Source organism: Scardinius erythrophthalmus (assembly GCF_964197995.2).
Source record: "Scardinius erythrophthalmus genome assembly, chromosome: 17".
In the NCBI taxonomy this organism is placed as follows: Eukaryota; Metazoa; Chordata; class Actinopteri; order Cypriniformes; family Leuciscidae; genus Scardinius; species Scardinius erythrophthalmus.
The window spans coordinates 6,126,916-6,143,685 of NC_138237.1; the positions used below are offsets into that span (position 1 = coordinate 6,126,916).

The 16,770-nt window shown below is 38.6% G+C and overlaps 2 protein-coding genes across 4 annotated transcripts in view; one reads left to right on the forward strand and one right to left on the reverse strand.

The window, feature by feature from the left end:
* The first annotated feature begins 115 nt into the window (after positions 1 to 115).
* hmgcrb (3-hydroxy-3-methylglutaryl-CoA reductase b) lies at positions 116 to 10,444 on the forward strand. Of its 2 annotated transcripts, XM_081391836.1 has the most exons (20): positions 116 to 256; positions 1,238 to 1,425; positions 1,717 to 1,828; positions 2,040 to 2,127; positions 2,212 to 2,296; positions 3,064 to 3,169; positions 3,512 to 3,618; positions 3,738 to 3,857; positions 4,146 to 4,270; positions 4,346 to 4,560; positions 4,738 to 4,844; positions 5,096 to 5,290; positions 5,418 to 5,576; positions 6,599 to 6,756; positions 6,848 to 6,953; positions 7,070 to 7,240; positions 7,391 to 7,531; positions 8,346 to 8,504; positions 9,003 to 9,157; positions 9,536 to 10,444. In XM_081391836.1, the coding sequence occupies exons 2-20, from the start codon at positions 1,258 to 1,260 to the stop codon at positions 9,585 to 9,587; spliced, it is 2,529 nt and encodes an 842-aa protein (XP_081247962.1). In that variant the 5' UTR covers positions 116 to 256; positions 1,238 to 1,257; the 3' UTR covers positions 9,588 to 10,444. The 2 variants fall into 2 exon arrangements, with proteins under 2 accessions (XP_081247962.1, XP_081247961.1); XM_081391835.1 differs by having other exon boundaries at positions 186 to 256; positions 2,040 to 2,296; positions 9,536 to 10,443.
* A 117-nt stretch (positions 10,445 to 10,561) lies between these two features.
* Positions 10,562 to 16,770, reverse strand: part of cert1b (ceramide transporter 1b) — a 43,276-nt gene continuing 37,067 nt past the window's right edge. For both annotated transcript variants that reach the window (XM_081391847.1, XM_081391846.1), the window contains 6 exons: positions 16,379 to 16,511; positions 16,197 to 16,267; positions 15,722 to 15,850; positions 14,138 to 14,267; positions 13,800 to 13,934; positions 10,562 to 12,435 (listed from right to left, as the gene is read on the reverse strand). In XM_081391847.1, the coding sequence (XP_081247973.1) occupies positions 13,807 to 13,934; positions 14,138 to 14,267; positions 15,722 to 15,850; positions 16,197 to 16,267; positions 16,379 to 16,511 (591 nt within the window). In that variant the 3' untranslated portion in view covers positions 10,562 to 12,435; positions 13,800 to 13,806. The remainder of the gene's footprint in view (positions 12,436 to 13,799; positions 13,935 to 14,137; positions 14,268 to 15,721; positions 15,851 to 16,196; positions 16,268 to 16,378; positions 16,512 to 16,770) is intronic.

Below are 16,770 nucleotides of genomic sequence, written 5' to 3' on the forward strand. Positions count from 1 at the left end.
TTGTAGTTGTCTTGTAGCCTACTTTTTGCACTGTAAGGCCTACATGTATTTAATTGAACTAAATTTAAAAAAGGGAAATAAATAATAGGCTAAAAATTTCCGCAACCACCTTGATCCCGCTAGTCTAAAATGACGTCGGAGTAGTGGGCGGGGCCTGCTCGCTCCCGGTGGGTCGTGCACGAGCCCGTTGAGGGTGGATTACGTCAGTCACATTCACCGTGTAACACGGACACTGATCAGAGGAGAACAGATGAGGGTATGTTTGACTATTTCAGACATTAACTGTTAAATCTTTAACTTTCATTCTTAAATGCCCTACTTCAGTCGATATAGTGAGTTATCTTGACATTTGTCGGTGTTGTTGTTGAATAAAGAGGCTCAATGACAGCTGTGACTCCTTTAGCTAATGCTAAATTAACTTAGCATGCTGTCCTCTCATTCTTTGACAAACTTAGTGAGGCACGTTATTAATAATTAATTATCTGTAATGTGTTATAAAGGCAATATAGTGTGTTTATGGTGACCCCGATCACTATTATGTATTAACTCAAATGATTATAAATGTGATCATGCTAATGCTAGTGAACTATTTTGTGTCATGTTTTTTATTAATGTCAGTTAGCTTTCATTACTTTAATAGTGGATATGCTTTATGTGTGAATAGTTTTGACGTCTCTTCAGTTTAATTTCAGTAAAATCTTCTCATATATCTTTTAAGAGTTGAAATTTACTGTCTAAATGCATTATAAATTAGATAAATAAAAAAAGCTCATGAAGAGTTGTGTACCAAAATAAAAACGAATGAGAAAAGAGTCAAGTAAAACATTTGGAATAGTTGATCATTGATTTACTCAATAATATTGGTTGTTTGAATAATATTTTTTAAAGTATCCAACACTGTTTTGATCAAAATTGTCACATATTTTTGTTTAAATCTTTTAAGATTTTGTTGTTTTCCACATGTTGGAAATTGGGAAAGAATCATAAAAATGCTAAACTTAAATTCTAATCAATTGTCAGTGCTGTAAATAGGCATTAAACACATCTGGATATCGACAGCAGCTGACACCAGTTTTGATGTTTTATATGTCCTGTTAACAGGTGATGATGTTTTATATGTTCTGTTAACAAGTGATCCGCTGTTTTTATATGATCTGTTAACAGGTGATGATATTTTATATGTTTTTATATGTCCTGTTAACAGGTGACCCGCTGTTTTTATATGTCCTGTTAACAGGTGACCCGCTGAAGGCCGTGATGATGCTGTCGCGTGTCTTCCGGCTCCATGGCCTGTTCGTCGCCTCTCACCCGTGGGAGGTGATCGTGGGAACAGTCGCCGTGACGCTGTGTCTGATGTCCATGAACGCCTTCGCTTCTAATGACCAGATCTGTGGCTGGAACCATCAGTGTCCCAAACTACAGGAGGTACACGGATCGACTCACTGGACTTCCAGAATACACTGTTATCATACAGATCTGTTTCCATGTCCTTTTACAAAATTACTGACATAAAGTAGCAGATGTCTCTGTATATTTACACGCAAGGTTTATGGCTTAGTTCCTATTTGAGCTGTTGTATTGCTCCTGAAGTCTAGCTCAGTTTATCGGCTGTAAACTGTGTGATCGGGAATTATGATCTTTACTGAAGCATATCTTGCAAGTTATTGTATAAAACCAATGTTAACATGATTGTTTGTGTTGCTCATTTTTTTGTAGAAAATTCAAGGCGGTGACATGATCATTTTAACCATCACTCGATGCATGGCCATCATTTACATCTACGTCCAGTTCAAAAACCTCCGTCAGCTCGGCTCCAAATACATACTGGGTGAGTTTCTCTCTCTTCAACTCATTTACCATGATTTATTTCCAAATAAAATAGGATATTTAACAAGATTTACAAGTTATTGGATTGGATTTATAAGGAATTGGATGTTGTCTATATCATCTCTGATTGCTCACTATAAGAACAGGAAACGTTCCCTTTCATCTGTTAGACTGTTTATAATAAACTGTTTGATTTATTGTTTCATGTCCAGGTATTGCTGGTCTGTTTACCATCTTCTCCAGTTTTGTGTTCAGCACTGTGGTCGTCCACTTCCTGGGTAAAGAGCTCACAGGACTGAAGTATGACTCTCCTCCGTCTCACACATTCAGGATTATCATCTTTCATTATAGTGTGTGTGTAAATGTGTCCTCGTGTTCCTCCAGTGAGGCGCTGCCGTTCTTTCTGTTACTCATCGATCTGTCTAAAGCCTGCACGCTGGCCAAGTTCGCTCTCAGCTCAAACTCACAGGTACAGAAATATGATTATTGCTGCCAGTATAAAATTAAACAACATCGTGAATATTGCGTTTTGATTTTTCATGGGCTTTTTATTTGACCATTTCTTCAAAAGCATTTAGTTTTTGAGTACTAAGAGCATGTGTGTGTGTGTGTGTGTGTGTGTGTGTGTGTATATATATATATATATATATAACAATTTTGATGATTTCTTTGAACCAGTTCACACCGTCCATTTAAATAAACAGATCAAAAAAATCATTGGTTTGTTTGCATCATCACTAAAGTGAGCATGATAAATAATGAACAAATAATAGACATTCAAAACTATAATAGACATGTTTATCATGTTTTGGTGATATATACATTTAGTCATTTAGCAGATATATTGATGCAAAAATGTAAATTATATCATTGCCCAGCTCTAAATATATAAAACATCCAACTTCATCCTCATACATAGAGCATATACTCACATAGAGTATATTGCAAAATCTCAGCTGTTCGACTGTTTATATCATCACAAAATGTAACTATATTATTGACCACTGACCAGCTCTAATCTGCTAAATGCAACTAGAAGGCATAAAGATATTATAAATATTAACATCATGATTTTCTGTAAAACTTGTTTAAACAAATGTGTATTGTGAATAGTGATATACAAATAATTTTGATTTCATTTGATAAGTGTATCTACGTGAATATTGCTGTTTGTTACTTTGTGCTGTTATGTTGTTGCATATGAATGTAATAATGATAGGGTCATGTGACCCACAGGAGGAGGTCCGGGAGAATATCGCTCAAGGAATGGCCATCCTGGGACCCACGTTCACCCTGGACGCGCTCGTGGAGTGTCTGGTCATCGGTGTGGGCACCATGTCTGGTGTGTTAAAGCAGTGTTTCTCACTCTCTCTCTTTACTATGGCTTTCCTCCAGAGACGTTGTTAAATTGAAAGCAGGGCTACTATGGTCATAGAAACCTTCATGAGAGGGATTTTTGTGACCTAATTGTGATTTCAGGGTGTGGAAATGTCAAGGAAAATGATAAAATCTTGTAAATTTCCAGGGTGAATATTTTTTTACATTTTCTCAGCTTTAAAATATTTTTTTGTGCAATTTTTAGTCATGGAAATCTGTTGTATAGAAGTCGCTTGAACCCTTAAAAATGTCTTACTCTGGCTTTAAACTTCCTATTTATTTATAACTACTTCCTGTCTGACTGCAGGTGTGCCCCAGCTGGAGATCATGTGCTGTTTCGGCTGCATGTCGGTTCTGGCCAATTACTTTGTGTTCCTGACGTTCTTCCCCGCCTGTGTGTCTCTGGTGTTAGAGGTCAGTGTGGCACTGCAGGATTTGTGTATTGTTTAAGATGTTCTGACTGAACATTGATCTGTGAGTGATCTGTGAATGAGCATTGACCTCGGTCACTCACTCGCCCCTGTCTCGTCCAGCTGTCCCGAGAGAGCCGTGAGGGGCGGCCCATCTGGCAGCTCAGTCATTTCGCTCGTGTCCTGGAGGAAGAAGAGGGAAACAAACCAAACCCTGTCACTCAGAGAGTCAAAATGATCATGGTGAGTTCAGGAAACAACATGTCATACACAGATCTTTAAAAGTTTGGGTAAAAGTAATATCATATTATAATGATTTCTGAAGGATCATGTGACACTGAAGACTGGAGTAATGATGCTGAAAATACAGCTTTGGTCACAGGAATAAATTACATTTTAATATATATTCACATAGACATTTTAAATGGTAATAATATTTCACAATATTAATGTTTTTACTCAAATAAATGACAGTGCCTTGTGCCTGTGGTGTGTGAAGTGTTGTGACCGTTCTGGTCTTGTTGGCTTCAGTCTCTAGGTCTGGCTCTGGTTCACGCTCACAGTCGACTCGTGACTGAATCTCCGACACACAACATGAGCAGTTCAGACGTGGATCTGCCCACACCCAACATGGAGTCCGACAGAACCATGTCCAGGTACCAGCTGAGGAACAGAGCCAGTGTTGCTGAGAGTTTAGGAGTCGTTTTAAACGATCTTGTTGTTGTACTCAGTGTGGATCTGGAGCAGGTCATCACGCTCTCTCTCGCTCTGCTATTGGCCGCCAAGTACGTGTTCTTCGAGCAGGCCGAAACAGAATCATCCCTGTCAATCAAATCCCCTGTGGCCACGCCCAGCTGCGCTCTGACCAATAGGAGAGGAGCAGAGGACCGCTGTCAGAGGGAGTCGGCTCCGCCCAAAGCCCTGAAGACGGTCCAGATCAATAAAGGTGAACCGGATCTTCCCTTCTTTCAACATCCATTATGTCTGCTTGTTGATTGATACAATCTTTTATTCTAGTTTGTTTTGATTTCTGTTGTTTATTAATTTGTTAATTGTTTGGTACTTTCTTTCATTTGTTCTTTGGTTCATTCTTGTTTGTTATTCTGATTTATCACTCTGTCAGATGGAGATGGACAGGACAAGGATGAAGAAGTGGACGAGTGTCGTGAGCTCCAGTCTCACCAGCGCCGCCCTGTGGACGAATGTCTCAGCATACTTAAAGACCCCAGAGTAATCAATCAATCAATAAATCACTCATGTGTTCACTGATCTTAAACCGTTGTGTGCTTTACATCATCACTCTCTCTCCCTCTCTCAGTTTTTCTAAGATGCTGTTTTTCACGTCTTGAGACTCCGGTTTAAATCCATTGCGCTCCTTCTAGCTGCCTTTGTTTTTTTTTAGCTTTTTACTAATAAATGTGTTATATTTAATTTTTTTGTAAATAAAGTGATCTTAAAGTCAGATCTCTCTCTTCTTTAAGAGAGGAGCTCGGTTCCTGAGCAACGCTGAGGTGACGTCATTGGTGGAGTGCAGAGGGATTCTGGGATACCGTTTGGAAGCGGTGCTGGAGAGTCCCGAGAGAGGCGTGGCCGTACGCAGAGAGATGCTCTCCTCTAAACTCTCAGACTCGTCAGCGCTGGAGAACCTGCCCTACAGACACTACGACTACTCAAAGGTGCTGCTCACCGTCTGCTGTGGAGATCCAGGGTCACGTGTGTGTGTGTGTGTGTGTGTGTGTGTGTGTGTGTGTGTGAGAGGACGTGCTGTTTAACTCTGGTTAACTGTGGTTTCCTCGTTCTCAGGTGATCGGCACTAACTGTGAGAACGTGATTGGCTACGTGCCTGTGCCAGTGGGCGTGGCCGGACCACTCCTATTGGACGGGAAAGAATTCCACGTCCCCATGGCAACGACGGAAGGCTGTTTAGTGGCCAGCACCAACCGAGGATGCCGAGCCGTCACAGTGAGTCTGACGTTCATTTTCCTCATTATTTCTTTTCTTTCTTCTGCTCATTCTCTCTTTCATTTTGTTTGTTTTTTTGTTCATTCTCTCTTCTGCTTTATTTTATTTGCTGTCATTCCTGCACTTGTTTGTTCCGTCTTTTCTTGATTAATTCATTCTTTTTTTCATTCATTCTTTTGTTTTAATTTCTGTTTTTTATTAATTTGTTTGTTTTTCCATATTGTTATTCCATGTTATTTATTTTGTTGCTTGATTCTTTCTCTTTAGTTTGTTGATTTAATCGTTCATTGTTGTTTTTCCTCTCATCTCTTTTGTTGATCTATTCATATTTTGTATTTTCTTTTGCACATTAATTTTCTTTCTTCGTTAGATTTTTTGTCCATTCTTTATTTTTCTGTCATGTGCTCATTTGCTCCTTTTCTGTTGATTCGTTCTTTCCGATGTTTCTTAATTTCTTCGTTTGTTCTTACTTTAATATTTTTGTTTCTTTCCTTTAATTTGTTCCTTTTTTCATTCGTTGTTTTTCCTCTTTTTTCACATTCCTTCTTTCTTACATTTTTTTTATTTTTCTTTAATTTTTTCAAAGATTGACTCAAAGTCTATTTAAATGTTTAATTAATTGAAATGAACTATTTAATGAGTGAATAATTGAATGACTCACTCATAAACACTCCACTGCTGAATGAATCAGCGTTTTTGAACAAATCTCTTGAATCTCTTTAACAGTCACTTGTCGCCACCTACTGGTGTAACGATGTAATTGATACCGTATTTATTTGAAGCGTCATTACTTGGTTGAAAAGAAGCTGTTTTCTACCTATACACGACAACGGCTCTCTGGCTCAGCGGAGCTCCAGCACAGATCTGAATGTTCGCTGTGATCGTACTTATCAAAGCTTTAATAGACACAATAATGAGATTGCGATCTTTTATCGATTAATGGTGCAGCTCTTCATGTGTTGTTCTCTCTCTCTCGCTGTAAGTGTCAGTGTCCTCTAACAAATGAGTGCTTGTGTGTGCAGTTGTCGGGCGGCGTGAGCAGTCGTGTTCTAGCGGACGGGATGACCCGCGGGCCGGTGGTTCAGATGCCGTCAGCGTGCCGGGCGGCCGAGGTCAAGGGTTGGCTGGAGAGTTCAGAGGGCTTCAGTGACGTCAAACAGGCCTTCGATCACACCAGCAGGTCAGAGGGCAAAGGTCACACACAGAATGAGCCTCATATAGCACAGCTATGCTAGAGTTTCCAGTGATAACTTGAGCTCTGTGTTCTCCAGGTTTGCTCGTCTGGACCGGCTGCAGGTCAGTTTGGCCGGGAGGAACCTGTACATCCGCTTCCAGTCTCAGACCGGAGACGCCATGGGCATGAACATGCTGTCAAAGGTGTGTGTGTGTGATGAAGCAGATCTGTGGGTCAGAGTTCACAGAGCATCTGAACTCCAGGATTGACTCATATCTAGGTTTAAAGTTGCAGTGTGTGTGTGTGTTGGTGTGTGTAGGGAACAGAAGAGGCTCTGAGCAGACTTCAGGAACGCTATCCTGACATGCGTCTGTTAGCCGTCAGCGGGAACTTCTGCACCGATAAAAAACCAGCCGCTGTCAACTGGATCCAGGGCAGAGGAAAGTCCACCGTGTGTGAAGCCGTCGTACCGGCCCGAGTGGTGAAAGAGGTCAGGCTGATAGAAGATCACGAGTTACGCTCCTCTAGGGGGCGGCACAGAGCTCTGGCTGATGATCAACCTCTGCTGCACAACCTTCTCAATCTGTTCAGTGCAGGAAACTGCTGTAGTGATATAGTGTGTGTGTGTGTGTGTGTGTAGGTGTTGAAGAGCAGCACAGGCGCTCTGGTGGAGCTGAACATCAGTAAAAATCTGGTGGGATCAGCGATGGCCGGAAGCATCGGTGGATTCAACGCTCATGCGGCAAACATCGTGACGGCCATCTACATCGCCTGCGGACAGGTGTGTGTGTGTGTGTGTGTGAGACATACTCTGATATATTAATACACACATTCATGATCAGATAGTGCATGATTCATCAGTGCATGTTATTCTAAAGAACAAAATGAACAGGAAAAATAAAAACAGTAACAGTTTAGTAGCATCAATCTTAATTATCTATTCACAATCCAGTGAAAATACCAGTGGATAAGTTTATGTTAACATTAAGTGCAATGCATTGTGAATTTATGTATTTATTTATTTAAAAAGTAAAAAATGTATTTAAAAAGTACACACACACATACATATAGTCTGGAGACAAGATACAATAACAATATACTATAGCATGTAAACTTTTATTATTAATAAACATATTTTTAATAATATTGTGTGCCATTCATCAGTGCACATTATGCATTGTGTATGATATTATATGTTTCAATATTATGTTATAGTATAAATATAATGATTATTATAATAATAATAATATAAATTAAATATTTATATTTGTATATTTGAATCATTTCATATATTATATACATTTATTATAATAATAATCAATAATTATTATATGTATGATTATTTTTGTAATCATTATATTTATGTAATTATTATTATAATGTAATTATTATTTTATTATCAGTAAAAAAAAAAGTAATCTCTGTTGTTGACTTTGATTCGCCTTCCTTGCTGTTTTTAAAGTGTTTTAATGAAACACTCGAAATCTGAGTAAAGATTTCACAGCATATCAAATAAATAATTGTTCTAAATAAAATAAGATGTTAGTGTATGTAATTACAGATGTGTGTGTGTGTGTGTGTGTGTGTGTGTGTAGGACCCTGCGCAGTCGGTGGGCAGCAGTAACTGCATTACTCTGATGGAGAGTGTTGGCACAGATGGAGAGGATCTGTACATCTCCTGTACGATGCCCTCGCTAGAGCTGGGCACTGTGGGCGGAGGAACCGGCCTGCCCGCGCAACACGCCTGTTTACAGGTGACACACACACACACACACACACTCTTTCTTTCTCTCACACACACACACTCTCTCTTTCACTCTCACTCACTCACTTACACACACACACACACACACACACACAAACACACTATATCTTTCTCTCACACACACACACACTCTCTCTCACTCACACACTCTCTCTTTCACTCTCACTCACTCACTTACACACACACAAACACACTATATCTTTCTCTCACGCACACAAACACTTACTTTATCACACACACTCCCTTTCTCACTCACTCTCTCACACACACTCACATAAACTCTCTCTCACACTCATTCTCTCTTTCTCTCACACACACATACACTCTCTCTCACACACACACACACATATATATATATATATAAACTCTCTCTCTTTCTATCTCTCTCTCTCTCTCATACACACACACACATACATGAACTCTCTCTCTCTCTCACACACCCCTCAAGTATCATCTCTGACATTAACCGCTGACTTGTGTGTGTCAGATGTTGGGTGTTCAGGGAGCCAGCGCTCAGTGTCCCGGTGAGAACTCCCGAACTCTGGCACGGATCGTCTGTGGGACAGTGCTGGCAGGAGAGCTCTCGCTGATGGCCGCCCTCGCCGCGGGACACCTCGTCAAGAGTCACATGACTCACAACAGGTACAACATGTACATACAGTATAATATTCTATACTTAAAGATTATTTTTCATTTGCAATGTCATACAGGAAACAATATTGATTTTCAAAATATAAATAACACATATGGTATTTTTATATTCATTTGTACAGCGCTTTTCACAAAACACATTTTTGATGTGCATGATTATATAGATATTTTTTACATTTCATTCAACGTGTTACTTGCCATTTGTTTGTAATTATTTGTGAAATATACTAGCATATATATATATTGCCTAGTAATATTACAAATATTATTTAACTTATTATAGTACTAATACACTTAATTATATTACAATATGAGTTCAGATGATGTTGTTTTGTTGGGATTCTGAAGTTCTTTCACTCTCTCGAACAGGTCAAGGGTCAATATTAGAGAGGCTGAAGCGCAGCCCAAGGAAGCTTCATGAGGAGTGCTCACCCAGAGAACTCTGGGAAATGAGGTCTGTGTGGTTCCTCGTGGTCGTTCTCGGGCCGTCTCGACGCGTGTCTTGAGGAGTTTTCTTCTGTGAAGCAGTCTGAACGGGAATTATGGGAAATACTAATGTTTTACGTTTGCTTTGTGCCTCAATATAAAAGGCGAACACATGACTTAATGAGCATGAGCTGCCCAGTGATTGGCTGCTGAGTGTGTGACTCGATCATTGCTCATGTTCCTGAATCTGTGTTTAGTCTTGCACTACAAGCCAGAACTGTCACTCGCTCAAAACCTGGTACAAGCTGATAAAGCCGAAACACGGCAACGTTTTATCACTCTCTGAAACGGGATTTTTTTTCCGTTTTTAGACTCAATCATGATCTGAGATCAGGGCTTGATGGATGATTGTGCGGTTTGGACCTTTGAGAGCATCAGATTCTGAATGAATGTATTTAATTGACGTGTCGAATCAATCCTGCCAAACTCACTGTGACAAACTCCACTGACGGACCTTATAAACCAGGTGCTAATTTAATTTAAGTGATTTGAGCTTATGAATCTGAGTGTGGATGTTTGCATTGTGTGTGTGTGTGTGTGTGTGTGCTACTAATGAAATGCGTCTGGTTGCGTTATGTTTCTGAATTGCCACTGTATGAACTCATGACTTTAAAGTGCTTCAGCTTTTCTCAACAAAAGCAAATCCTTTCACTTTCTGACTATAGAAAGTGCTAATAAAGCCATATCTGTCTCTTAAAGTTGTTCTTTCCTGCTAAACTATTGATTTTTTTCAGTATTAATTTAAATAACTTTTAAATGCATCTAACTGGGAAAAATAAACATTAACAGAGTATTATTTGCATTTTGTGTGCGATAGATTGGGAAAATGAACTCCAGAAGTGACTGATCAAACTAATATAAGTTAGAATATTATTTGCGCACAGAAATGATCCACACGACAGTCAGCGGTGCAGAAAGATGTCAATCATTTTATTCCTCTCTAAACTGGCAGCGGCGCCGCCTCTATTCACAGTACATGTTGATCCTGACATCTGAACATTCAGTGCAAATGCAACTAATAACACACCAGACTGTATTAGAGGGACACACAAGCAGAACGCTCTCCTGAAACACGCTAACACATTCAGCTTTACGGTTTCACTCCGGTGGATTCGTACATTCGGGTTCAGCGAGTGTCTGGAATGTTTAAGTTGTACGAGCGTGACGTTTTGAAAATCGAAAGTTTACCGTAAACACTCGGATGCTGTCGTCGTGCACCTGCTCTTTCTTGTCCTCTAAAGCGTCTTTAACAGTCTATCATGTGACAGTTTGACCAATGAAAATGTTCAGCAAAAAATGTAAAAGCTCTCGTCATTCTGCAAAAAGTGGTCACTCTGTATTTTAGTCTTGTTTTCCAGTACAAATAAAGAAAGATACATTTACTGGAGACACTAAACGACTTTAAAATGGTCTAAAAAGTGAGTTTATGCAAATATCTCAGAGAAACTTAAAACGAGAAAAAAAAATCTGCCAATGGGGTCAGAAAAATAATCTTGTTTTCTCTTTGAATTAAGCATAAAGTCACTTAATTTTGATTTTTTTTTTTTTTTTTTTTCAGAAAACAAGACACTCAATAAGTCATTTTTCAGTCAATAAAGTAGATGCATCTTTATTTTAGAACTTTTTGATATTTGTGCAGGAAAACAAGCCAAAAATACTGAGAAAGAAAATCTATTTTTTGCCAGTTTGTGCCTTGTAAGATTGTTTATGAATGCTTGAGATTAAGTTTTTACTTCGAAAAATTCATTTGATCAAGAAATAAAATAAATAAACAACTAGTTCTACCCAATCAACAACTACGTGTGATCTACGCCCCAAATTTAAACCACGTCTCCCTATTGGATAGAATATTTAAGTGGCGTCAGAGCTTCTCCAATGAGAAGACACTTCTCGGTCTGTCCTTGCTGATTGCAAAATCACGTTTAAATAATACAAGGTAAAAAAAAATCAATATGAAATGATCATTGTAGAAACACTACAGGACGCCTGGGTCGTGGCGGCGGTCTGGATGTAATAATAACGTGGGCGGTACGAACAGCAAGACGTACCAGATCAATAATGAGGCACTTTCTAGAAATGTTTGAGTAGGATACACACTTCTCACTTCTCATCTCTCTCTCTCACACACACACACGCACGCACACACACACTAAGGCATATGGAGTTGGATTAGTCAGGTAAAAGCATCGACTGACGATCTTCAGCAATAATGAAACTATATACAAATAATCTGCGCGCAAAGTTCGTCCGACGTATTAAAATGGTTCGCCCGTCGCGATGGATCTGTAATTGTGCTACGGTGCGTCGGCCGCTGAGACACGGATACAACTAAAGATTACACAATCGTCCAGATCAGCTCTTCGTCAGCGTCGGATTCTGCGCTTCATCAAAGAGACGGCGAACGTCCAGACGAAAGGCAGGTTCACAGGTCATTCACAAACATGCCTCTGATTCCGTACTGAACGCTGACGATTATACGAGGACAATGAAAGCAAAGCTGAAATGTTTGTTCTAAACAGAAAAACACTAATAATCAGGAGTAAAACACCCGGTCTCGTGTGTTCAGCTTCAACACTCTCCCATATATATATATAAACTTCCCATCTCACTTACTTACATACATACATATATACTTGTCTGGATCTAGAGCTCTGGCAGAAACACGGCCTGTGTGAACTAGTGTGGCGCTACAGAAGGGCTTCAAGCGTCTGCCGATGAACACACTGCAGGAGTGTGTGTGGGAACTGGACGCGCTCGGACACACTGACAGCAGAACTGGGGAACTGCAGAGGACAGGACAAGAGCAACCATTAATCATCTATTAATAACAACATATTATTAAACACGTAATAACATAACTAACACTTTACAATAAGGTCCCATTAGTTAAAGGTGCAGTGTGTGATCATTAGCGGCATTTAGTGGTGAGGTTGCGAATTGCAACCCAACAGGAAGTGATGTCGTCGTCTGAGACAGCAGAGAGTAGCCAGTTCAGCAATGAGGTTTCTTTACAAAGATAAATTAAGAAATTAGGTTTACTTGATTATTCAGTAAGCGATATGTTATTATGAATATTATTGTTACTTGTTCATCATTGTGTCAGTGTTTTATTCGCTGACTTTAGCTTTAGCTTCTTTACAAGAACAACAACATTGTGACGAAACGCGTTTGTCCGTTCAGGGCCACTGTAGAAACATGTCGATGTAAGAGACCCGCGGTGTGTGTAGAGAGAAACGGTTCACTCTAAGATAATAAAAGCATAACGGTTCAGTATGTAAGGTCTTTATACGCCACTGAAAACATAATTATGTATATGATATTGCATTTCTGTCAACAGATCCTCCTATATATTACACAATGCACCTTTAACATTAACAATGTGTAATACATTTCTTAAAGTATTTGTGCATCTTTGATAATGTTAAGTTAATAAACATACAGTTGTTCATTGTTAGTTCATGTCAGCTCAGGTCCATAAAATTATATTAACAGATGCAACTTTTCATTTTAATAATGCATTAGTAAATGTTAAAATTAATATTCATATAAATTTAAGATTAATAAATGCTTCAGAATAATTTGTCATTGTTAGTTCATGATAACTAATGAAACCTTTTACTGTGACCAGTAAAATAAATAAATAAATAATAACATAATAAATATATAATAATAATAATATGATAATAGCAGCACTGAAAATAACATAACTAGCTAAATTAATAATAACAATAATAAAATATATTTAAATATATAACAACTGTTAAAATATATAATTAAATAGTTAACTGAATATCATTTTTGAATATATAATAAAATAAATAATACAATAACAGCACTAATCAAACTAAATATATTTATTTTATTAATTATAATAAACAAAAATAAAATAATAATAATAATAATAGTTATTAAACATTTTAATATCTGAAAATAAGGATTTTTTAAAGACAACATGTAATGAAAATTAGCAGTTTAAAAAAATAAATCAATTATTGATTGATAGTGTAAAAAAAAACAAAAAAAAAACAAAAAAACATCTTCCAAAGCATGTCTTTCCATTACCCAAATACAGTCTGATAAAGCTATAATAATAGTAATCTTTATTGTGTATCTTGAACTGGTTCTCGTGTGCTGTGGTCTGGTGTACCTGGTGCTCAGAAGAGGATGGGCTTTCCGGCAGTTTTCTCCTGGACGTAGGAAGTGAAGCGCTTGAGGAATTTGGGATATTCTCTCTTGGCCACGGCCCTCAGGACAGACGCAGGAGCCCAGCCGCCAGGATTCACTGCAGCCACAACAAACAAACGTCCAGTCAGCGCTCGTATATATACACACCTTATTTACTAACAAGCAGGTGTGTGTTGAATAGATGTCTCGTCGGTCATTGTAGTCTCACCACACTAATGCATTTACATGAATAGAAAATATTGATATATGTTAAGTCCATATTTTATTAGCTTTTTGATAAAGATTGTATGTAAGAAGTACCGTTGGCCACATATGTGATCTTGCACAGGAGGTTGTCTCTGCTGATCTCTTTGTCGCCCTCTGGTGGACTGACCAGTGTCTGGCAGATCATCCCAATGTTGATTTTAGCACGAACACATCTGTTGTTTGGCTGCATGGAGACAAAAACAATGAAACAAAGAGTCATAAATAAATCTGCATGCTTACTGTATCATAGAACCTCTCTTTAACAGTTGAATATATTTAAAGAGGTCATATTATGCCCCACGTCTTCATTTGTTTTCAGGCTCTACTAGAACAGGTTTTAATGCTTCAATGTTCATTATTTTTTCATATTCTCCATTGTTGCGGCTCCTCTCTTCTCAGTCTGTCAGTAACGCTCTGTTTAGTTCTGTCTCTATGAAGCCCCTCCTTCTGAAACACACACTGTGCTCTGATTGGTCGGCTGGAGCAGTGTGTTGTGATTGGTCGAGCGCTTTGAGTGTGTTTGGGAAATGTTCCGCCCCTTTCTTCAAGTCAAGTCAAGTTTATTTATATAGCGCTTTTCACAATACAGATTGTATCAAAGCAGCTTCACAGTATTAAATTAAAATAATACAACAATGTTTGTTTCTAGTGGAAAACGTCCACGTTTGGTAATGCTGATCAATAGTATTGTTGATTGATTAATTAAATTAAATATCCCCAAATGTCCCCAAGTTCTTCACGCCCCAAGTTTCTTCTCATGCGCGTCTCAAATTGAAGGGTGATCGTGTTTTCTGTCGCTGGTCCTAGATTGTGGAAAAATCTCCCATTGGATGTTAAAGTTGTTCTGTTGTACAGCACTTTGGAGCAACAGGGGTGGCCTGTAAGGTGCTATGTGTGACCCTGGACCACAAAACCAGTCACATGGGGCACTTTTTTGAAATTGAGAATCACACATCAACTGAATAAATAAGCTTTTCATTGAATGTATGATTTGTTATGATTTGCAATTATTTGAACATCTGGAATCTGAGGGTGCAGAAAAATCAAAACATTGATAAAATGTTGCATTCACTCACAAAAATAAATCTTTTATATATTTACGGTAGGGAATTTACTAAATATCTTCATGGATCATGATCTTTACTTAATATCCTAATGATTTTTGGCATAAAAGAAAAATCGATAATTTTGACCCATATAATGTATTGTTGGCTATTGCCACTAATATACCCCTGCGACTCGAGACTGGCTTTGTGATCCAGGGTCACATATAAATAAATAAACGAATGAACGAACGCCCCTTACCATAACCACCAGTTTCAACAAACTAATAACTAACTCGACCAGGCCCCGCCCCTTTACTCTGCGTGTTAATTACTCAAATGAGGAATATTGTGACGTGTTCAGAAACTCAAGAGAGTTCAGAAACACTGACACTGATATAGAGAAGATCTCCCGCTGGAGGGACTTTGTAACTTTGCAGCAAATGCACAAAATCTGAATCAATCTGAAATGTTTCTAGAAGTCAGAAGAGATCCACATAACATAACCCTGTGAACTCACTGAGCTGCTGCTCGGTTCATCACACACACACACACACACACGCTGACTCAGCGGTTGCCATAGAGACAGGCTCACCTGGGCATTCTCGTGGTCGACTGAGAAGTTGCAGACGAGCCACGTGTCTGGATCGTTCTCGTTATTGGCCACGATCTTGCGGATGGCAGACAGATACAGGACGTCTCTCTGGGACGCTGGCCACACTCTCTGCACGAGGGAAACACAACATGAGGAAGTGCTCTTCCACTGAGCACAGTGTCTCTCACACACTCTTCTCTTTTTTTTATTTTTTATTTTTTTTTATTAAATGCCAGTCACATACAAATAATAGATTTTAACCAAAAAATACAGACAATATTCAAAATTCAACAAAAAAGAAAATATAGTGCAAATTAAAATAAATTATACAAGTAAAAGAAAAAGAAAATAATATAAAAGGAAAAGAAAAGGAGTATGAGATCATCAAATAAATAACCTAAAAGCTTCACATAAAGACCTAGTACGTTTTGCTTTGCTGTTTTTCAACCCAAGTAGTCTCACACACACTCCTCACCTTATGAGTCTGGTAGATGATGACGGCGTTATCCGACAACGTTTCCACGACGCTGAAGTTTTCAACAGTAGCTGGAGACAAAAATGAGACCTGATATAAATGATGCCAGATGAGCTGAACACAGCTAAATGTAGTTCTCTGTTTGTTTGTGTGTGTGTGTGTGTGTGTGTGTGTACACTCACTCTCCCAATCGTTACGGACATCCGTGTCCCAGAAGTAGTGGCAGACCTCATGACCTGTGACCCCTTTGACAGAGTGTGTGGCCTTCAGCGGGTCCAGCACGATCCCGTTCTCCTCCACCTCCCTCCGGTACACCTGACGCAGAGAGAGAGAACACACACACACATTAGACTGAGTTTTAGACCCAGTTTTAACCTTGTCAGGCACCATTTTAAATGAATCTCAAAGGTGACTGATTCCAGTAGTTTAATCATAACACAATGCTAAGCTAATGTCACGATGAGGCACAAAAATACATAGAAGTGATATTGTTAACAAAAAAAAAAAACTATTTTTTTTTCTAACATAAAAAAATATATATATATATATATATATATATATATTAGATGAAAAC

Excerpts from the sequence above, each read along its gene's own strand:
- hmgcrb (XM_081391835.1), top strand. The coding sequence starts at position 1,258 with ATGATGCTGTCGCGTGTCTTCCGGCTCCATGGCCTGTTCGTCGCCTCT. Across the intron at positions 4,271-4,345 it reads TCCGACAGAACCATGTCCAG|TGTGGATCTGGAGCAGGTCA; the intron begins GTACCAGCTGAG and ends TGTTGTACTCAG. Across the intron at positions 7,532-8,345 it reads TCTACATCGCCTGCGGACAG|GACCCTGCGCAGTCGGTGGG; the intron begins GTGTGTGTGTGT and ends GTGTGTGTGTAG.